Genomic DNA, 23,158 nt, shown 5'->3' on the forward strand with positions numbered 1-23,158 from the left:
TTTAAAATTTCCTTAATATGCAAGAATATACAGCAGAAGCATGCTCCACATGGGAAATTGACTAAAGCACAATGATTGTCATGTTCTCCTTAAATGGAAAACTCTGAATGCAATGACCTATTTAGAAACAGCTAATTAAGTAGATTTTTTTTAAATTACCTCTAGACAGTCATCATGAGTATAAGCTATAACTTAACAGAACACTTTTCTGTTTTCAGTCCCATTATTTTATATATATGTATGTGTATATATATATATATATATATATATATATATATATATATATATATATAACCTGTGTCAGTTACCAAACCCAAGACTGATTTCTCCCTATTCCTTAGGTCCAAATAAAAATTCTCCCAAAAATAATGGATCCATTTTGTCCATCAAGAGCCAACTACATTCCTGGGGTGGCGGTAATGCTCCGGCCTAATGCGTGCCTTCTTCTCTTGTGGGTTGGCGTACTTCCACTTGGACGGGGACATTTTCAGCTTTTTCCTCCTCTTATCCGTGCACCACACCTTTTCGCAATACTCCTCGACCCTCTGGAAGTTGCTGTACCCTATTAGCTGCAGAAATTCCTTGTACCACGGCTTCGATCCCTGAGGAATGCTGCTCTGCACTGGGCATGGCATTTTGTGAGGTATGTCCTCCTCATAGTCTTTATTGAACATTTCATCTATACGCTCTTCCTCCACTACCTCCAGCGTGATTTTTCTGACTGTATGAACAATGCTGTGTTCCACAGTCTGACAAAAATAGGTCCCGGCATCCAGCCTGTGCAGCCTTAAGAATAAGAGGCCAAGGTCCATTTTGACAATTCTGTCATCTGTCTTCACCTGAGAAATGAGCCAATGACACTGTATTATCAATGCAGTCACAGTAAGTACAAGATTAGTACTGCATTAGAAACAGCAGTGCAATCATTTTAAAATGTACTGTAGGGACTTGGCTACAAATTCAGCAGTGAGTATTTACAGGACATAAATCTAAGATGCTGTAACATGCCTTTTCCAAGCACATACAGGGTTACGTTTATTGCAGGAGGGAGGAGGTTATGTGGTGACAGTGCTGGCATAGGACATTAGGAACCTGGGTTCAATTTACTGGCCCGCTATAGGCCTTTTATGTGAGAACTGGCAAGTCACTTCGTCTCTCTGTGCCTCGTTTCCCTCTGGGAAAAATGGCACTTTCCTGCACTACAGAGGTCTCGTGAGGATCAATACACTGAAAATTTTAACAGGGACCGTATAAGTAACTAAGATCGATAGCACTGATCACAACCTGTAAGGCCGATATCTGATGGTGGAATAAAGTTTTAAACTAGTATACAAAAGAATAATAAGAACTAATAGTTGGAAGTTGAAGCTAGACAATTCAAACTGGAAATAAGGTGCAAATTGATAACAGTGATAGACAGTCGTCATTGGAATCATTTGCAAAGGGATGTGGTAGATTCTCCATTACTCTGAAATTTTAAAAGAAGATTGAAACGGACTCATGGGTGGTGCGTATAAGAAGCTGAGGGAGGCTAAGACTCTCCAAAAAAGGCTGGCCATGCAGGAGGGCAAATGCTGTGGATGTGGCATGGGTCACCTCCCTTTGGAGGCACGCTGGCCCACCACCTTCGGAGTGCTGGAGGCAAAGGTCCCCAGAAGCGTGCGGGGGGGGGAGTCACTGTTACCCCAACTATTCTCTGCCCCAGGGCCCCGCTCCCACTCAGCCTCTTCCCTGAAGCCTACCCCACCCCCTGCTCGCTCCTCTCTGGCATGGAGAGGAGCGAGTGGCCAGTGGGCGGGGGAGGACCTTGGGGGGAGAGGAGCAAGCTGTGGGTGGGTGGGGGACCTTGGGGGAAGAAGCGGAGAGGAGTGAGCGAGCGGGCAGGTGGGTGGGCCTCAGCAGAAGAGGCAAAGAGGAGACGTGGGTGGGGGGGCCTTAGGGGAGGAGGTGAAGAGGAGTGGGGGGGCTCAAGGGAGGAGATGGGGCCTCGGGGGGTGGGCGACTGTCTGGGGACTGGTGGTCCCTCCACTTCTAGGGAGCTTCTGGCATGTGCATATAAGTCTCCCCAAATGAAAGACTTGCGAGCCACTGGTGGATGCACTTCTAAAACCTATTCTCTCATTCGACAAACTGGTATTGATGCAGGAATCACTGAGTAAAATGCCATGGCCTGTTTATGCAGGAAGTCAGACTAGATAATCATAGTGTTCCCAATTGCCCTTAAAAATCTATGAATATTTGTAAATTCCACCAACTGGTACCAGCTGTTTCACTGACGGCTCATTTACCTGTAAGATCCCTAATATGACCGACCCTTTTTATAAACATGGTATAACTAGAATTATATGGGAAATTACCTCCTCCTTCCTGGCTTCGTGGGCTCGCTGCACAAACCAGATCACTTTCGCTTGTAAAGTTCTGGGGGTACACTCCAGAAGAGTGCTGTTGTACTCTATTCCATATACTATCCGTTCTTCAGTCTTCTCCAGGGCTTCTCCTGTGAAGGAAAGTAAGATTCTTATTTATTTGCCAGTTGTGTAACTAAAATAAATGCTACCCTTTTCGTTAAGCACGTTTCCTTTGGGCTTTTTAAGGACTCCTTTGATGTTCACCTTTAGAATGGAATTTGACCCATAGCCCTCCAGGTAGTGATTTTGAAATTTTGGCCTTATCCTGGGAACTGTGGAGCACCCTCTGCTCCCACTCTCTCGAGGAGGAATGGAAGGCCTGGCTCACCTCAGGATCTCACAGGATCCAGCCCTAAGGTGAAGTAGCCTACCAAAGTACTGCATGTCAGGTGGTTGTGATTGTGCTTGTGTCTGTAGGACTTGACCCTGCAAAGTGCTAAGCACTCTGGCATCCATCCAGCAAAGTACATATGCACGTGTTTAATTTTAAGTCAATGACACCAATAAGACTACTTACATGCTTGACAGCAAGCATGGGATAAATTATTTTGCAGGATTGGGATCAGATTTCTTAGTATGTTACATGATCAAACGCTCAAAACCTATGAACATCTAAACTGGTTTGTATGGCGTGCCCAGAATTTGTACAGCTTAGAGCTGGTTGGGAATTTTTTGATGATAGGCTTTTTTTTCTTTTTAACTAAAAATGTTGATTCATCGAAACCAAACTGTCCACGAAACCATGTCAGGTTTGATTAATTTTCTGTCAAGGAAAAAGATCCCAATTGTCAAAATGTTTCATTTCAACATTTTCAAAACAAAAAATTCTGGTTCAAAGCAATGTTGTGTTTCAAAATACAGGCTAATTAGACTGTAAGAAAGTTTGGGGGTGTGGGGTGAGAGATCAAAATCAAAACAAAACATTCCAAAATTATCAAAACAAACTGTTTCAATTGATCCAAAATACAAAAGAAAAACATAATTTTTCAGACTGCAAGTATTTTTGAGATGTCAATTTTTTTCTTTACTTCAAGATAAGAAAACATTTTGAACTCACAAAAATATTCATGGGATGGAAAAACCATTCCCAGGTCAGCTCTACAGCAGATCTCTACAACACATGCACAGAAAGTACAAGTGTATAGCTTTGCCATCCAAATGTTACTAAAAGTTTCATTTGAATGTGACTAACCAAGAGTCAGTTGCAGGCTCCTATGTATAACAAAATCCATGGTGGAACAGACAAAGGAGGTGCTATAGTGGAACAGGGCAGCAGTCTTTCTAGTTCATTTTCTTATAGCACTATGAGAGGAGTGGAGTATAGGGCGATTATTTTCCTGATACCAACTCATGATCAGTTTCTGGTCCAGAAGCCTGGGAATTAATAACCATTATGATTTCTCTCTCTCTCTCTTTATTTACATTTGCTGTGCTCTATTGTGAGGTTCCTAGTGTAGTTCTCAATCAAATCTACAATCTTCATTGCATGCAGTTTTGCAGTTAAGCGTCACAGTGGGCCATAGATGTCCTTTATTTTTTTCCAGCAGAAATGCATTAAGCTATCCTGCTGAAAATGGATGGTATGAAATGTCCAAGGGCAAACTTAACAAATATTTCATCTTTGAAATATTTCCCTTTCAAATTCTAATCCATCCTGCAGAAAAATACATTTCAGCAAAAAATTCTCTGGAGAAACATCTGTCACAGAGAAACCCCTGATCTTTGATTCTTTTTCTTTAGATTTATTGGGCCTAATCTGGCGAGAATCTCAGCACACCCTGGCAGCTGCTACCTATCTACGTTTTTACACTGCCCACAGTAGCAGTAGTTGAAATTAATGGGATGTGAGAGCACTGAGCATGTTGCATGATTTGAGCTGCGGTTCAGAAGAGCATTTAAGCATGCATGCAAGTCCATCCCTATTTAGGACAGCACTTTAGCATGCTCTTAAGTCTCATTGAATCCAATGGGACTTAAGCACAGTACATGGTTAAGCACCATCTTGAATAGGAAAGCTTTCCTGCTTTGGGATCTTGGTCCTTACAGTGTGCTTCTAATGTCAAGGGTGTAAATCAGGAGTAATTCCACTGAAATCATGAGAGTTACATCAGTATAAAAACTGTGTAACTGAGGTCAGACTCAGCCCTTGATGTTTCTCCTGTGTAAAAGCCATACTGTTTGCTCTAGGCATTCACTAGCATTCTGCTGCACTGTGTGCGGATTACCAATGAACTGCTGGCCAAAGCACTGCTGAGCTGCATTTCCATGTCGAACGTCTTGTCTGCGGAAACGTCTGGGGGAAAAAAATGGAATTGTTTTAAGAAATATGCTTAACTTGTGGACTGTTGACCTTTTACACAAAAGTTGGAATCATTAGAAATTCAGGGAACTAGATCTTCCTGCTGAAATATTGGCCAGCACTATCACTGTGTGGAGTTAAGTTCATACACCAGTATTGTTTTCCTCCACTTAAACTGAAGGTGCTCAGATGCCTGCAGGAGGAGACTTTCTGTAGAAATCTGATGTGTCTAAAAGAAAGTCTCAGACATGTACATTTGACTCAATCCATAGATACTGAAACCAGATACTTTGGACCAATACGGCGTTAGTTTAGGGGAAAGGAGACCGGGGCAGCTGTAAGCTTTCTTTGTGTTCGCCATTCTGGTCCCTGGCAAAATCTGGAGCAGCATGAAAGCTGCTGTATCTTGTAAACATTCTCTTCCTTTAACTATGCCCTGTATCCCAGAGCCCTAGAGACCCTGTGATAGAAGCTGTTATAGCAACTCAACAGTAACTGGGTATTCCCATAGGCAGGGGAATTCCTAAGTGGTTGAATTTACTGGCCGCACACACACGCACACACGACAATATTTAGCAGAAAAGTTGTTTTGAGTCTTTCACAGTTTACAGTCTGTGTGGAGGGGTATTTTTATTAGCTCTCTTATAACTCCTTTCACTTGAGGAACTTAAAATACTCTACAAACATCACTTTAGCCTCCCAATGCTTCTACATAATTGGTATTATAATTCCCATTTTACCAAAGGGGAAATTGAGGCACAGGAGGTGACTTGCCCTAGGCTATCTATTGAGTCACTGGCAGAGCTGAGACAAGAACCCAGGAATCCTGGCTCCAACCACTAGACAATACTCTCTCAGTTTTTGAAAACAAGGTATTTACAAAACTATGGAAAATAAATGCAAATGCCTAACTCTCCGATGGATACCAACAAGAAGGATGTTATTATTTTAAACATTTTGTTCTCTGACCATAACGATAAATAAGATTAAAGCTAGTTGCTAAGAAAGAAAGTATCAGGAAGCTGAGTTTACCACCTTGTCAGATGCAGAATTTTGAGTCCTAAAATTTATAGTTGGAACTCAGGATAATTTTCCTATGGTTGCATAAATTATACAGAACTATCAGTCTTGCATATGCAAGGCTGAACAGCTGATTAAAAGGAACAGACAACATGGCGAACCTCCTAGAGCACAATTATTTTCGTATTCATGTGTGTACCTACTCTATACAATGTATAGCAGAAATAAGCCAAACCTAATGACTTTTTTCTTATTTAAATAATATCAGTAATTAACACAGTTCTTCCTGCCACCAGGACACAGGGGACCAAACCCTCAGTGGGTGTCAATCAGCACAGCTGCACTGACTTCATTAGAGCTCGACTGCTATACACCAGCTGAGGAGCTGGCCAATGGAATACCATACGTGTTGAATTTTTAAGCTGGGGATGGGGAGGTGTTAGGGAAGTTGCTTTATGATGATGGAATCTAGGTAGGAGTTCTGATCCTATCATCACACATGGAGGAACCTGCTCTTGGTAGGTCTCAGAATTATATGGGGCAGATCAACTATTGTTCCAGGCTCTCTGCGGACTCCTGGAAGACATCTCACCGCTAATTATGCTGGGTTTATATTTTCAAGTTTTTCTTCACAGTCATGAGGACTAGAACCTTACGTTGTTTTTATTAAATGAAATCTGGAATTTTGTCATAATCATGTGACCTTTTTTATCTTGCCATGGTGGTTCTTACTTGGACATTAAGATGGCAGCTGCGCCTCTCGATACCCACAATTAAGAGTCTGAGAAGGGTGAATAAAGTATCCTCTAGCAAGGCATATTTAGGACTCCGGGCAGCGGGGGGCATTTTTAAGGACTTGGATTCTCTAGTCCTAGGTGTGAATACATAAAGTGTTTCAGACATTGGCCTTGACTGTAAACTCTGTTATGAGCTCCATCAGTCTTTTCTGAGGCCTCTTTTTGGGTGAATAGGATATCAGAAGACATGAATTGTGCTCTGGCTCATGATAATCAGTGCATGGGCTAATGGCTAATGAAAGTCATGACCCTGCAGCACTTTCCTCTATTCACTGCCCCATTCAAGAGGCAAATCCATCTGTTTGGTGACATTTTGCTATTGTGAGTGACAGCTGTGGTAAGAGAAGCCTGACTGCAAGGCTAGGACAATGGTTCAGAAAAAATATGAACATGTTAAAACAAGAATAATTTGAAACTGATGAAATAAAACACTTGTTTTAGTTCATCAGACCAATTGTTACAACATAAGAACATAAGAATGGCCACACTGGGTCAGACCAATCATCCATCTACCCCAGTATCTTGTCTTCTGATGGTGACAAATGTGAGATGCTTCAAAGGAAATGAACAGAACAGGGCAATCATCAAGTGATCCATCCTGTCATCCAGTCACAGCATTTGACAGTCAGAGGCTTAGGGACACTCGAAGCATGGGGTTGCATCCCTGACCATCTTGGCTAATAGCCATTGATGGATCTATCCTCCATGAACTTACCTAATTCTTTTTTGAATTACAGTTTTGGCCTTCACAATATCCCTGTCAATGAGTTCCACAGGTTGACTATGCGTTGTGTGAAGAAGTACTTCCTTTTGTTTGTTTTAACCTGAGGCCTATTCATTTCATTGGGTGACCCTGGTTCTTGTGTTATGTGGAAGAGTAAATAACATTTCACTATTCACTTTCTCCACACCATTCATGATTTTGTAGACTTCTGGCATATCCCTCCTTAGATGCCTCCTTTCCAAGCTGAATAGTCCCTGTATTTCCTCATGTGGAAGCTGTTCCACAGCAGTAATAATTTTAATTACCCTTCTCTGCACCTTTTCCAATTATAATATATCTTTTTTGAGATGGGGCAACCAGAACTGCACACAGGATTGAAGGTGTAGGTGTACCATGGATTTATACAGTGGCATTTTGATATTTTCTGTCTTATTATCTATCCATTTCCTCGTGGTTCCAAACATTCTGTTAGCTTTTTTGACGGCCATTGCACACTAAGCAGATGTTTTCAGAAAACTATCCATGATGACTCCAAAGTCTCTTTCTTGAGTGGTAACAGCTACTTTAGAACCCATCATTTTGTATGTATAACTGGGATTATGTTTCCAATGTGCATTAATCTGAATTTATCAACAATGAATTTTGTGGCCCAGTCCCCTAGTTTTGTGGTATCCCTATGTAACTTTTTGCAGTCTACTTTGGACTTAACTATCTTGAGTAATTTTGCATCATCTGCAAACTTTGCCACCTCACTGCTTACCTCTTTTTCCAGATCATTTATGAATATGTTGAACAACAGTGGTCCCAGTATAAATCCCTCAGGACATCACTATTTAGCTTTCCATTGTGAAAACTGAGCATTCATTCCTACTCTTTGTTTGCTGTCTTTTTACCAATTATTGATCCATGAGAAGATCTCCCCTTTTATCCCATGACTGCTTAGTTTGCTTAAGAGCCTTTGGTGATGGACCTTGTCAAAAGCTGTCTGAAAGTCCAAGTACACTATCCATGGGATAACACTTGTCCACATGCTTGTTGACCTCTTCAAAGAATTCTAATAGATTGGTGAGGCATGATTTCCCTTTACAAAAGTTGTGTTGACCCTTTCCCAACAAATCATGTTCTTCTATGTGTTTGATAATTATGTTCTTTACTATAGTTTCAACCAATTTGCCTGGTATTGAAATTAGGCTTACTGGTCTGTAATTGCCAGGATCACCTCTGGAGCCTTTTTTAAAAATTGGCATTTGGTAGCTATTCTCCAGCCATCTGGTACAGAAGCTGTTTTAAGTAATAGGTGACTGAGACAGGGCACTCTCCTCTCGGCAGTGCCTTCTGTCAGCTGGGTGTGGTGCTGCATCCTTTTCTCGTCCTGGAACTCCTGTATGTTATTGGCCTCATTAGGTGGGTCTTCAGTAGCTCAGTCCTCTGGCCAAGTCACATTGTTGTAAAATGGATAAACTGCTTCTTGGGCATTCAAGTCCAAAATGAATATGAAGTAAAGTCATTCAATTCCCTGGCTCAAGATGGACTCAGCCTCTCCTTCCTGAGGATGCCTTCTCTCTTCTGCCCCTTTTGGGCTCCTTTAAGTTCAGACCTCTGCTCTCGCTTCTATAGGAAACTTATCCCCTTCTTCGGGATTAGTAAAGAGTCCCACCAGAACTGTAAGTCTATCCTCACCAGGGTCTTCAGTCATGTCTCTGGGTACCTTTAAATCCCTTTTATTGGACTTTTATACTAGTCATATCCCATTTTTGGGGCTTAAGCCACTCCAGCATTGGCTGGTGGGGGGACCTGGACCTGCCCACTACTCTGGGTCCCAGCCCAGGGACCTCATATACAGCAGCCCCATACTGCTTCCTTCACTTTCATGCTGTTATTCCCTGGGCCTTTTCCCACATAGCCCCCTTCTCTTCACCCTGACCTCATGACTGAAGTTCTCAAATCCTCTTCCTTCTCACTTCATGCAAGTCCCACCAGAGCCCTTCTTCTGATTCTCTTCTTGATTGCCTGTGACCAATAACAAATACTGTTCCTTGCCCCTCTGGTCCCAGCCAGGACCTGACTTGCTCAGGCCTTGAAACTCCTTTTATATAAGCCTGCTGCATGCCGATTGGCTGCTTCCCTTAAGCCTTTCTAGTCTAGCCTGGAACACCCAGGCGGTGTGGTACGACCATGAGGCCTCCAGCAGGGGGCCTCAAAAGGCTTGGTACACACCGTCATAATTACATACCATAGTTAGTAGTTCTTCAATTTCATATTTGAATTCCTTCAGAACTCTTGGGTGAATACCATCTAGTCCTCATGACTTATTACTGTTTAATTTTTCAATTTGTTCCAAAACCTCCTTTACAGACATCTCAATCTGGGACAGTTCCTTAGATTTGTCACCTAAAAAGAATGGTTCAGGTGTGGGAATCTCCCTCACATCCTTTGGGCCGGCCTAATTATACTCTTATACTTGACATCCCAGAGTTTATGCTCTTTTCTATTTTCCTCAGTTGGATTTTACTTCCAATTTTTAAAGGATGCCTTGGGTATACATTTAATTTGAGCCCCTATTATCGTGTTTTTAAAAAATGTCCATGCAGCTTGCAGGCATTTCACTCTTGTGACTGTTCCTTTTAATTTCCATTTAATTAGCTTCCTCATTTTTTTGTTGTTTCCCCTTTCTGAAGTTAAATATTACTGTGGTGGGCTTCTTTGGTGTCCTTTTCACCCACCACCACAAGGATGTTAAATTTAAGTATATTATGGTCACTATGACTGAGCAGGTCAGCTATAATCACCTCTTGGACCAGATCCTTTGCTCTGTTTAGGACTAAATCAAGAATCGCCTTTCCCCTCGTGGGTTCCAGGACTAGCTGCTCTAAGAAGCAGACATTAATGGTGTCTAGAAATTTTATTTGTACATCCTGTCCTGAAGTGACATGTACCCAGTCAATATGGGGATAGTTGAAATCCCCCATTATTACTGAGATTTTTTATTTTTATAGCCTGTCTAATCTCCCTGAGCATTTCACAATCACCATCACCATCCTGGTCATGGAATTTATATCCATAGAGATTACATTGTACAGTTTGATTCATGTAAGATTGGTACAAATTTGACTCCATGTTTTCTTTCACATATAGTGCCACTCCCCCATCAGCATGATCTATTCTGTCATTACTATTTATTTTGTACCCTTGAGTGTCATCATTCCATCAAGTTTCTGTGATTACTATTATAGCAATATCCTTCTTTACCAGCCACTCATGTTCACTCATTTTAGTTTTTAATACCATGTTGACTTTGGGGTTAGCATTTAGGTCCTTATTCTACAAATCACTTAAACATCAATTTAACTTTAAACATATGTTTAATCCCATTTTAGGACTTAAATACATGCTTACAGTTAATCGCATGCTTAAGTGTTTTCTATAGGCATAGACTTACACATGTGCTTAAAAACAACAATGCACTCTAGTGCAATGTTGAATTGGAGTTACCATGTAGTTATCATGGTTGTGGGATTAGAAACCAGGACCTTTAGCTCTATAAACCTGGCTGAGTGCCTTTGTCACCAAACAATGCCTATGGTCATTCTTTCTTTATAACACTGAGGTCTGCTGAATTAGCAGGCTGCACTCTCTTCTAGTGCTGATAGCACCGGAGCTCCAAGAACAGAAGTACTGAGCAGCCAGAACAATCTGGCAGCAGTAACAACATTCTTTAGCAACATACTTAACAACATGTAGTAGCCTGCAGGTTTTCTATTTCATGTTTGTCTAAACACACTTCATGCCTTACACTCATTAAGTTTTAAAGGAGGGGTGGAATTAACTACCCAGACGTATTTCTGCTTGAGTTTGCACTATTAATTATGACTGATTTTAAGATTCCAAACCCAACCCAAATATATGGTGTTCACTTCCATTCAATCAGGGCCAAATTCAAGCTGCTAGGCTAGCATTAGGACCAAATCAAGGAAGGGGAGGGCTGCATGAAAATGGCAGAGAGAGGCATGATGTCATTGGGGCTGCCAGAAACAAACACAATCATTCCACATGTGTAAGGGCATGAGTGTTTACTGATGTTTTTTGCTGTGCCTTTGGTTACTCCCTAAGGCAGCCCTCCACCCACAAGGCAGGGGGAAGTTGGAGAACAGAGACATGGCTAACCCTAACTCAAACACACATCTTCTGGGGTGCTGAGTGCTGAGCTGGTCAACATCTCTGCACGATTCCAGAATGCAGGCAGCCACCACAGACCCGCATCTTACCCAGAAGCGTTGAAAGGTGGTGGTGGTGCAGGGTGAAGGGCTCCATACTCTCTACCGAGACCTACTTTTTCCAGCAGCCCAGTCTCTCCACCCTGAACCAGCTGGATAGTGAAGCAAAGTTGTTACTATCTGTTCAGTGACCTCCCACATGTGAAGTAAGTTTGTGGTCTCAAGTCCAGTTAATAGTGGACATCACAAAGCCTCCATTACCATAGCTAGCACTTAACAGCAGTGAATGGAGAGATTGAACTACTCTCTCGTCTCCAGAGACAGACCCTCCAGAATCTTGTTGAGGTGCATTAGCAAGACAGCATGAGGCTATCTGCACCACACAAGTTCCTAGTTAAATAGATTAATCAGGAATCTCCAGGGCATTTACGTGATTAGATGAGTATCTAATTTGCAATATAATTATGATCATCCAATTCCTGCTTATACAGTAGGGAACAATGCTCACTGGCCCAGAATATAACGGATGATGTATGTGTTCCATCAATACTTTCCAGGACTGTATCAATCTGAGCCAGATTCTTCTCGTTTTAGGCAAGTGTGTGGTCTCCATTTACTCCATTGGGACTGCTTCCATGAGTTATGCAAGGAGGATCTGATACAATGTGTAGACATGTCATGGAATTCCTACTTAGCTTAACTTGGATCTTGCAAAGACAGAATGCTCTGATAGGTTCTTTCTTTAGCTGAATCTTTTATGGCTATGAGGTATTCTATCCAAAAGACTGCGCTATCCAATTCTCTTCCCATACTTTTTCAAAAATCACAGAAGCATTCATTTTGCCTAGCGACAGTTAGCAATGGGTTTGAGACTACCAAGCTTCCAGAGTCATGGGAGGACAAGCATGAGATATCGTGGATGAAGAAAAACCATAGGCCTGTGTTTTGTTTTGTTTTTAAGAGAGCACTGGTGGATTTGGAGAGATCATGGACTGCGTCATCCTCACTGTTTTTTCAGCAGCCTCTCAGTACAAAAGGAACACATCTTTGCATTAATTCAAAGTAACCCTGTTGAAAATAGAAAAGGAGTACTTGTGGTGCCTTAGAGACTAACCAATTTATTTGAGCATGAGCTTTCGTGAGCTACAGCTCACTTCATCGGATGCATGCCGTGGAAACTGCAGCAGACTTTATTTATACACAGAGAATATGAAAAAATACCTCCTCCCACCCCACTGTCCTGCTGGTAATAGCTTATCTAAAGTGATCATCAGGTGGGCCATTTCCAGCACAAATCCAGGTTTTCTCACCCTCCACCCCCCCACACAAATTCACTCTCCTGCCGGTGATAGCCCATCCAAAGTGACAACTCTTTACACAATGTGCATGATAATAAAGTTGGGCCATTTCCTGCACAAATCCAGGGGAACCTGGATTTGTGCAGGAAATGGACATTGTGTAAAGAGTTGTCACTTTGGATGGGCTATCACCAGCAGGAGAGTGAATTTGTGTGGGGGGGTGGAGGGTGAGAAAACCTGGATTTGTGCTGGAAATGGCCCACCTGATGATCACTTTAGATAAGTTATTACCAGCAGGACAGTGGGGTGGGAGGAGGTATTTTTTCATATTCTCTGTGTATAAATAAAGTCTGCTGCAGTTTCCACGGCATGCATCTGATGAAGTGAGCTGTAGCTCACGAAAGCTCATGCTCAAATAAATTGGTTAGTCTTTAAGGTGCCACAAGTACTCCTTTTCTTTTTGCGGATACAGACTAACACGGCTGTTACTCTGAAACCTGTTGAAAATGGCCAAGTTGTAGTTCTAATAAATATGAGCATGTTTTTGCAGAAGTAGCAATTAAAAGTAAATCAAGGAAAGGACTGTATCATAAATAATATGCCCTTTTGCCGACTTATGTAATAATCATTACAATATATTGATAGAGATCTAGGCACTGTTTGAATATGTCTTACAATGATATTTGGCTGTTAATATATTTGCTTGCTTTCTTTCTTTTTATAGGCTGTTGCATTATATAGTTCACCATCAAATACAATCCAAATAAATTATTGCACATTGTAGAGAATGAAGTCGTGTCTTCAAGCTGTAGCATTGGGAACATCAGACATTTGTTTAACACTCAGTGTGTCTAGCTCCTAAGAAGTGTGTGCACTTAACATCTGTGCATGTCAGCATGTTCATTTATCCTTCTGTATTCCCTAAGGCTGGGTTAATAAATCATTAGCTAAAGTATATCATTGTTCAGTTATTTATACGAGGGGGAGAAAGGAAACCATTTCTGTTGCAATAGGAACTCTTTAAATAATTATTATGCAAAGAGGATTTTGTAGCAAAATACAGTTCTCACCTCTTTGCCTGCATTCCTGTGGGATAGTATCTAGAACAGGATATCCCATCCCAAGCACAGTAAGGATCTCTTGCTAGGCAGCAGTCAGTGCAGGCTGTGCCATACATATCACACTGATGGAACTTCACTTGTGCTACGGCAGACTCAGATCCAACATACAGTTGTTGCTGTAGAAAATGTAGCACACACTGTTATGGACAGAGCATCTACTAGGAAAAGACAAGATCATTTGCCACTTGAACTTTAGAAAATGCCAGCTTTACAGTTGCCCATGCACGCTTAATTCCCTTCTGCCCTCTTGGAGAGCTACCCTGTGCACTGTATGAGGCAGGTCATATAATTGTATGTGGTCATATAATTAAAGGACGCACATAATGCATATGCAGAAAAGGGCAGAATTAAGATTGCACAGGCAAGCTCAATTCTGGTATTTCCTAACTTTTGAGTGCTTGACTTTGAAAGTGCTTGACCTTAACATTCTTTTAATGTAGTTTTTCTGGATGTAATTTTCTAAGTGTTTAAAAAAGCAAACTGAAAAAACAGAAATTCCATCATGTGGAACCATAATAATCCCCTTTGTGGGTTATCAGCAGGATGTGGACCTATAGAGTCCCAGCACAGAGCTCTGGCACTCGAGCCAATTGAAAAACTGGCAGCAGATTTACGCTCTTATTATCTCTGTGGGCCAGCACAAGATGGGGATGAGACAAACTTTGCCAGAGGGTTTCACAGCTGTTTGAGAGACAGCAAAGGAACGCTGAGAGTCCGGACTCCTGGGTTCAATTCTAGGCTCCGTAGGGGAGTGTGTTCTAGTGGTTATAAACCCTTCTCTCTCTCTCTCCTCACTATACCTGTCTAACTCTGTTTCTACCCACTTCCTCCCTCTTCAGTTCCTGCTCCTATCCCCCCACTCCACTCCATTCCCCCCACCTCTGTTCCTATATTTTCTCTTCCCCCTAGCACAGGGCCCTCTCCCACCTCCTCTTGCCTCTCTCCCCTATCTGGTACAAGCTCTTGCCTCAGTCCCACTCCTCTGCTCCTATCCTCTGCCCAGCTCTTAACCTTTTTGCCTCATGTGCCTATCCCCTCCTCCCCTCTGCTCCTGCACCTGCCCCCATGTATGCTGCTATCCCCTCACCCTCCTCTGTTCTTGTCCATTCCTTTCCCCAGATCTCTGCTCCTGATGAGATCACAGCTACCTTCATCTGCTCCTATCTCCCCTCCCCACAACCCTTACTCCTGCTCTTCTCCTTGCACCTCACCTCTCTGCACTCAAGTCAGGCTGCTTGCTCCTCCTCCTCCTTGCTGAGGGGTGCCAGAAAGGTATGTGTCGGGAGCGTCATTGAGAGCACACACACACTCACAAACAATCTTCCTGCTTTAAGTTCCGGTGCCAGGCATGACAGTGGACCATAGTCACTGGAAGGAGCAATAGCAGGGAAAGACCTGCTCAGCTCCTGCAGCTCTGGTGGAACAAGTTCTCTTGCTCTGAGGGGTGGGGCATTGTATGGGGCTGAAGCATGCTCAGTGCAGTGGAATTTTCTGAGAATTACCAGCCAAACTCTAACAAGTCACTACTGAGCATGTGTGAACTGAGATTTTTTTCAAAGGCTCATAACTTGGCCATTTTGGGGTGTTTTTCATGGGATCTGCAAAAGGCACATCCCTGATGCCAGGGTGACCTCTGTGCCCAATTTTATGTCCCTGCTCCAAAACATGGAGACACTAGAGCTTCTAAAAAAGAATTTCAAACCAATTTGTTACCATGGGTGAAACAATGTATTTTCCTCTTATTTCACACTCAGAAATGGCTGAACCATTTTTGCTGAAACTTTAAAGTCAGCCCGAGGCAAACACCCTGGCATGAAAAATTTCAGCCAAAGCAGGTAAAGTTTGGCAAAACTATAAGCAACTGAAAACAGGGTATTACACTGGGAATTACTGGGCAACCGTAGGTGTTGCTACCTGCACCACCTATAACATATACACACGTGAGTGTATACAATGTGACAAAAATGTGAAATGCATATAAGTGCATATAAGAGCGAGATCATCTAATAGTGTGTGATATTTAAATGTGAACTCATTCACATTAGTTAATCACGCTCTGTTTCATTATGAAACACTCAGGTTTTCACTGCGATCTGTGGGGTTCATATTATCAAAGCAAGTGGAAGATCAATCTGACTCATGAATTGCTGGCACAATAATCACAGCAGGGAATAACTTGAGGGAAACAGGGACTAAGGAAAAATCTGTTGCTGATCAATGTAAAGTGATTGGCCACCAGAGCATGCAGATTTCCGGGCCAGGAGAGCCTCCTTTGTGCTGCCCACGTTCACGTTCAGTAGCCCCATGAGAGGGAGGGTTGGTCCTGATCTTGTTCAAACCAACCAGATTTCTGTTTATCAGGGAGAGAGGGGTCTCCCCCAACAGCCCTTTGTGGTGCTCAGCCCTTTCTGCCCCAGAAAGCCATGGACTCAGTTTAGAATTCCTCCCCCTAACCAGACTGACACCAATCATTTGAACTGATATTCAGCCATCCTCTGTTAAAATGAAGATCTGGGGCCAGCTTGGACTGATATGGAGATTCCCAGCTGGGTCTTTTGTGCCCAATGAGAGAAAGAGCTAGGAGCATCATGAAGATCACTTGAATCATACCCTCTCTGGCAGACACTCAGAAACTGTGATTTAAATCATGCCCAACACTCTCTGGGGCCACTGAATATGAAGGTGCGGAGTACAAAGGAGGCTTCCTTACACTGAAATCCCCATGCTCCCTTGCTAAATCACTTCAAATTTATCAGCAACAAAGTCCCTGTCTCTCAAGCGATTCCTTCTGCGATTACTATGCCAGCAACTCTTGAATTAGATTGCTTTTCACTTGCTTTAAAATGGATGCTAATGTGAATGCCGCAGATTTATTCAGCAATGAAAAACCTAAATGTTTCATAAAAAGTAGAGCATGATTAACTATGAGTTTATATTAAAATATTAGCATATATTACTTGACCTGATCTCTTTATATACAGTGCCCAGCTATATACAGTTTAGATCTTTGCCACATTTCAGTTACAGAGTCATGTTATTTTAAACACAGAAAAATACTTGCCCTCTTTGACGATATTTCCATAGAAATAACAGGAACTGGCACCTGAAAAAAAATAAGAGATTAGTCCTTTGCTTTACATGGAAATCAAAAGAAATGCCTTGTTTATGATGACTGTACATTTAACAGAAAGAGTATTAGTATTTACTCAAGATATGAGGCTCTCCTCTCTATACCATGTGAAGTACCCTCATTTTCTCTAGGACTCTTTGTCAGAGTAGAGTAAATGAAGGAAATTGAGAACTATTATTTTTATAAAAAGTGATTTTTAAAAACCATACGTTTTTAATTCAGAGAACAATATCAAATCTAATGGGAGCACGGCAGTCATGTCAAGTCCTGGTTTCACCGATCCCATTTGTCTCACTTCAATATGACAAGCGGAGTGTTCTTTATACATGGCAGGCTGACTATAGATAAGATTAAATTATCAGGCATTCCAACTCGTGGCATTGTCCCTTTGTCTTTTTCTCAGACTTCCTGTGACACTGGCAGAACAGAATTCTCATCGACTATACTGAGAACTTACACTGGGTCCCACTTATTGGTCCAAGCCCTGTAGTGCCTCTGTGGGTAGGATTTCATTATATCTAGTTTGCTACACACCAAAAACTGTGATTTTTAATCAGGCAAAATTCTTATTGAATGCAAGAGGAAATTTTTCTAAGCAGGGACTCAAGATTTGGCCCACAGCATAGACTGAATTTCTCTTTCTGGGCCCTGGTTTTTAGCTGGACCTTCACTAAATCTCCAGTAACCTGGGTGCAATTTTATGCTTGCAATTTAACCCATTTAGATGCTTAATTGACTATTTTTTAGGGAGGGATAAAATCAAGTAGTTAGTCTTCTTCCTATAAAATAGCCTAAAATCTTACAGGCTCTGTCTGAACATAAGACATTCTCATAAGCAAATTAGGGAAATATGGTCTAGATTAAACTGCACAACTAGTTGGAAAACCATGCTCAAATAGTTTGCTGTCAAACTGGGAGGACTTATTGCTTAGGGTCCCGCAGAGATCTGTCCTGGGTCCAGAACGATTCAACATTTTCATGAATGGTTTGAATAATGGCATTGGGCGTATGCTCATAAAATTTGTGGATGGCACCAAACTGGGAGGGGTTACAAGTACTTTGGAGGGCTGGATTAGAATTTTAAATGACCTTTACAATTTGGAGTTGATGAAATTCAATAAAGACAAGTTAAAAGTACTACACTTAGGAAGGAAAAATCAAAAGTACAAATTTAAAATGAGTAATAACTGGCTAGGCAGTAGTACTGCAGAAAAAGATCTGGGGGTTATAGAGGATCACAAATTGAATATGAGCCAACAATGTGATGCAGCTGTGAAAAAGGCTAATATAATTCTGCAGTGTATTAACAGAAGTATCATTATGTAAGATATAGGAGGTAATTGCCCTTCTACTTTGCTTTGGTGATGCCTCAGCTGGAGTACTGAGTCCAGTTTCGGGCATCACATTTTAAGAAAGATGTGGACAAATAGGAGAGTCCATAGGAGAGCAACAAAGATGTTTAGAAAACCTGATATATGAGGAAAGAGTTAAAAAAATTAGTATGTTTAGTCTTGAGAAAAGAAGACTGAAGTGGGATCTGATAACAATCTTCAAATATGTTAAGGGCTATTATAAAGAGCCCTTTATCAATTGTTCTTCATGTCCACTGAAGATAGGACAAGAAGCAATTGACTTAATCTGCACCAAGGGAGAGTTAGGGTAGATATTAGGAAAAACTCTCTAACTATAAGGGCAGTTAGATGCTGGAATAGGTACCAAGGGAGGCGGTGGAATCCAATCAATCAATAGAGGTTTTTAAGAACAGGTTGGACGAACACCTCTCAGGGATCGTCTAGTTTTACTTGGGCCTGCCGGACTACACGACTTCTCGAGAACATTGCAGCTCTGCATTTCTGTGATTTAAACCATAGAGTGAAATTCCTGACTTGTTTCAGTTCTTTCAGTATTCAGTGTGCAACTCTGGTTCAATTAAACCTCTGTTTATAATGAAGATTTCCTGTGAAAAAACTAGAGTCTCATCAGAGGGTTTCACTGCACACAGATATTGTATTTTCACTCATATTGATACACTGTAGGCATTTTAATTTAGATTTGTGACAGTTGGATATATGTTTCTTACACAGGGCATTGTACCTTGAATACTTGCATTTCTTCAAGAATCACTTCTTCCATTGATTCTGTGTCCTGGTTGTAAATTGTAATGACTTTCAACACAATCCCATTATCTGGAAGCAAATAGAAAACACCCTATAATTCATAACTGGTAGTAATATTAATTTGTCAGTTGACGAAGATCAAAATAACTTCTTTAAACTGATAAAACCTAAATAATAAAAACCTACCAAACTTGGAAATATATTTCATATTATTAGTTCTTTTATTATCCACTTTGCTTTTGAATCTTGAACATAAAAATACATGTGACATCAAATTAGGAAATGGAGGCCTAAATCTTCAAAGGTAGTCAGGTTCCTAACTCCCACTTAGTTCAATGGGAGCTAGGTGCCTAAATGTCTTTAAGGATCTGGGCCTGAGATCTTTAAGGGTTAAGTCATTGGATCAAGACCACCCAGCAAGTAAGTAGTAGAGTCAGGAACACAGTTGAGGTTGCCCTGTCTCTCGGTTCCGTGGTCAATCCACTCACTATATGATACTGCCTCCCACTGCAGTTGTGTTACAATAAATTAACACATTGGAATAGCTGTTGGTCTCCCTCTGCTTCATTTTGTCTTGCTGCCTGTTATTAAATATCCCTTATTTTTCCGAGGCTGCGAGTTTGTCATCAGCAGCAGCAATTGCTGCTTCCTGGTCTCCTGTTATTCTCACTCATCTCTGATTTACAGGAGAAAGAAATTAACCAGAGAGGCACCAGGGGGAAAAAAAAAGTTCAGGGAGAGATAAAGGAGATGCACATAAAAAGGAGCCATTCAAGTAGGCTCCAACACCTCTCCTCAAAGAAAAAATGGATCAAAGAGGTCCATTTTTTGAGGGAACAGTCAAAAGGAATTACTGCCCGGAGCTCAGATTTTCATAACTAAGTTCCTCTGTGAATCCAGCTGACAAGCATGTTGTGGAATGTTAACCCTGAAGTTTAGACTTCCTCTTTGATAAGCCATTCAAACAACTCAATTCATAGTTAGACCACATGAACACTTCATGTGTTAGATCTAGATAGAGGAAGATTGACCCTTTCCTGCAAAATAATACCCAGGGCACCCCTGAATTTTTTGCCAGAGTAAACACTGCATGATTGGGCTCAAAGTTGCCGAACCCAAGATTGCTGTGCTGGAAATTCTTTTCGCCAAAGAACAAATTATAAAGAGAAGAATAAGCTGCAGTTAGGCGCCAGTCCAGCAGAGTACTTAAGCACCTACTTAACTATGGTGAGTGGCTCTGCTGGCTACAGTTTTTCTTTTGCTTGATCAGAGACCTATTTGCTTTTCTGAACATGCAAGTTTTACTATATATACAAGTGTAAAGCATAAAATATACAGTCAATGTTATGAAATCCAGCACAGACACATACATGACAAGGAACATGGCATGTGATTAATTTCACCACATACTGGAACCAAAATGTAAAAGTTTAGAAAACAGTATTAATGTAAAGCACACCCTGCTATTCTACAAGCACACTTCTTTTGTATCCTTTGAACAGTGAAATATGGTTTCCATCTAAATTTAATTAGTTAAAAGATAGCTTGCACTAAATGCTTTTTGTTTGGCAAACTGGCCATTAGTGCCTGTGGCAAGTAATCCCTGTTGCTATGATAAAATTTAGAAGTATGAATCTTTCAATTATTTCCAGATAAGTTCGATATTGCAAAGATTCAAGTCTATTTCCAGGCCTTATTTACGTTTTCTTAAGTTCCGAAGAACAGTTAGGCATTAAAGGATGTTGACATTCTGTGTGCCTGCCCAGACGTCAAAATATGAAAGTTTGTGACATATTTGACCTTTTCCAAAGTTGTTTTATGGGTGCTAAAAAAAAGGTATTTTGAGAAATCAAAATGTATTAGGGATGTCTGAAAACATGGCAGAACTCAAACTTTTTGCAGCTTATTTTTGAATTGCACGATGGGGCAATCCCTTCTTCCAATGACCAGTTCCTGGTACTGCATCACAGTGTAGGTCTAAAAACTGACTGCTTCTATTTAACACCAGCCTCTAGACGTGTGGTCCCCAGAGTAAGTAATAAAGCCAGCAGCTTGCACTGACTTTTTTAAAAATCAGACAACTTATTTTAATATCTTCTGAATCTGGGTCTCAGGTGTGGCACTGAACTGTGATCACTGGGAATTGCACTTTTGAAAAATCAGCTCCCTTTGCAGGAACTGTATTTTAGGCTCCCATTCTTAAAAACCTAGGCTCCAGTTTTTAATCCTTTTTTTCCAGCCCTTGTTATTTTTATTTCTGCCACAGGTCTGCTCAATGACCTTAGATAAATTGCTGCCTCAGATTCTCCAGTGGTGAAACAGGGACTTGTAATCTCTCCTTGCATTTGGTGCTCTACAGATAAAACGTGCTATGGAAATGTTGAGTATGATTATTTATTAGGATTAGACTTGACGCCTGTCAAACAGAAACAGCTTAATCTTGGAGAGGTGTCATAGGTTTGTTGAAAGTGGGAGGAAAAAAGATAAGATACCATCTTTTTTATTTACCTGTGCCAATAAACAAGACATCGTATTGCCCATCTTCAGCTTCCACTCTATCCACCGATATTTGTTTTAGGTTGTACTTGCCATCGGTTTTCACAAGTATTGGCCTTTTATGAACAGGTTTGATGGGCTGATACATCAGTGGGTGGCTCCTTGCAAAACGGACAGCTTCGTCAGGATAGTCTTTGGTGGTACCATACAGCCCGCCATTGACTTTGCTGGCACACTGTAAAAACATGTGATAGGCTGGTTATATACATGGATTTTTTTTTAATGCTGGCATAGATGATATATGGTATAGGCCTCATTCTCAAGGATGCTGACTCTCCACAGCTCCCAGGAGAAGAGAAGGCATGGGCGTTTGAGGGATTAGGGAATAAAGGGGGCATGAAAGAAGATGAAACTGCTGGAAGGCAAAGTCCGAGCAGCAGACAGTGGGTGACTAGCAATGAGAAGGAAGCAGGGGCAAAGATCTGCTAATGAGCTGAGTCTTCGCTCAAACAGAACTCTGGCTGAAGTCAACAGGAGTTTATTTAGTTCTTATTAAGGAAAAGACATTTCTGGTTTGGTCCCAAATGTATACCGAGGGCCAGATTCTGCTTTTAATTACAATGAGAGCTTGAATTTGACCACAGTATGTATCTATCTACATATGTATCTGTCTACACACATGCAGGTGTGTGTATATATAAATATGTGTGCATGCATGCATGCACACATATACTTACGCAAAGGCAGTTCTCCAACCAGTGTTAAGGCTTCTCATAACGTATTACAGAAATAAATTAGCTCCATGTCTCTAATACGTTAGCAGCAGAGCGGATCAGGTGTTTTTCAGACATGGGCTATGTCTATGCAGCAAAAGCTGAGCGCAGGCTAGCCTCCTTGGGCTAGCTTGAATCCAGCTAACATGGGTAACAACAGCAGAAACAATGCAGCACAGGCTTCAGACTCTGCAGGCTAGTGAGCCGAAGATACACCCAGGATTCATGCTGGGCTTCTACTGACTGTGCTGAGCTGTCTTCAATGCAGTTGTTACTGAGTTAGCTGGATTCAAACTAGCTCGGGTAGGCTAGCCCATTTTCAGGCATACCCAGAGAGGTTTATTTTATTGGAAAAATGGCTTTTTTTGTAAAAAGATTTTTTTGATGAAAAATTTACATGATCAACATTTTTAGTTTTTCACAAAAAGTGTAGTGCCTCTTTTCCCCTCAAATTTTGATTGAAAATGTTATCAGAATGGTTCTCGGCTTTTTTTCATTAATCGTAAGACAGTAGGAAGAAAGAAGTTTTCTACTCAGTACAGCCAGCCATGTAAAATGAGCAAAACAGCAACATTTGGTATCAATCTATAGTTTAATTTTGATTGCAAAACATACCATAATAGGAAATTAAGCACATTTAAAAATGAATCCCACAGCACCAGCAGTAATTCTTCATCTCAAGATGCTTAGTGGTATTGCATTTAATTCTCATTTCTACTTCATAATGACAATATTATATATCACAGGTTAGCCTGAAATGC

General features: G+C 41.2%; 1 protein-coding gene across 2 annotated transcripts in view; it reads right to left on the bottom strand.

Moving 5' to 3' along the window:
- Positions 1-300: 300 nt before the first annotated feature.
- Positions 301-23,158, bottom strand: part of SEMA3E (semaphorin 3E) — a 216,847-nt gene continuing 193,989 nt past the window's right edge. For both annotated transcript variants that reach the window (XM_084643934.1, XM_084643935.1), the window contains 7 exons: positions 21,637-21,859; positions 19,106-19,197; positions 16,943-16,984; positions 13,831-13,997; positions 4,634-4,701; positions 2,358-2,497; positions 301-839 (listed from right to left, as the gene is read on the bottom strand). In XM_084643934.1, the coding sequence (XP_084500060.1) occupies positions 387-839; positions 2,358-2,497; positions 4,634-4,701; positions 13,831-13,997; positions 16,943-16,984; positions 19,106-19,197; positions 21,637-21,859 (1,185 nt within the window). In that variant the 3' untranslated portion in view covers positions 301-386. The remainder of the gene's footprint in view (positions 840-2,357; positions 2,498-4,633; positions 4,702-13,830; positions 13,998-16,942; positions 16,985-19,105; positions 19,198-21,636; positions 21,860-23,158) is intronic.

Source organism: Lepidochelys olivacea (genome assembly GCF_965140295.1).
Source record: "Lepidochelys olivacea isolate rLepOli2 genome assembly, chromosome: 1".
In the NCBI taxonomy this organism is placed as follows: Eukaryota; Metazoa; Chordata; order Testudines; family Cheloniidae; genus Lepidochelys; species Lepidochelys olivacea.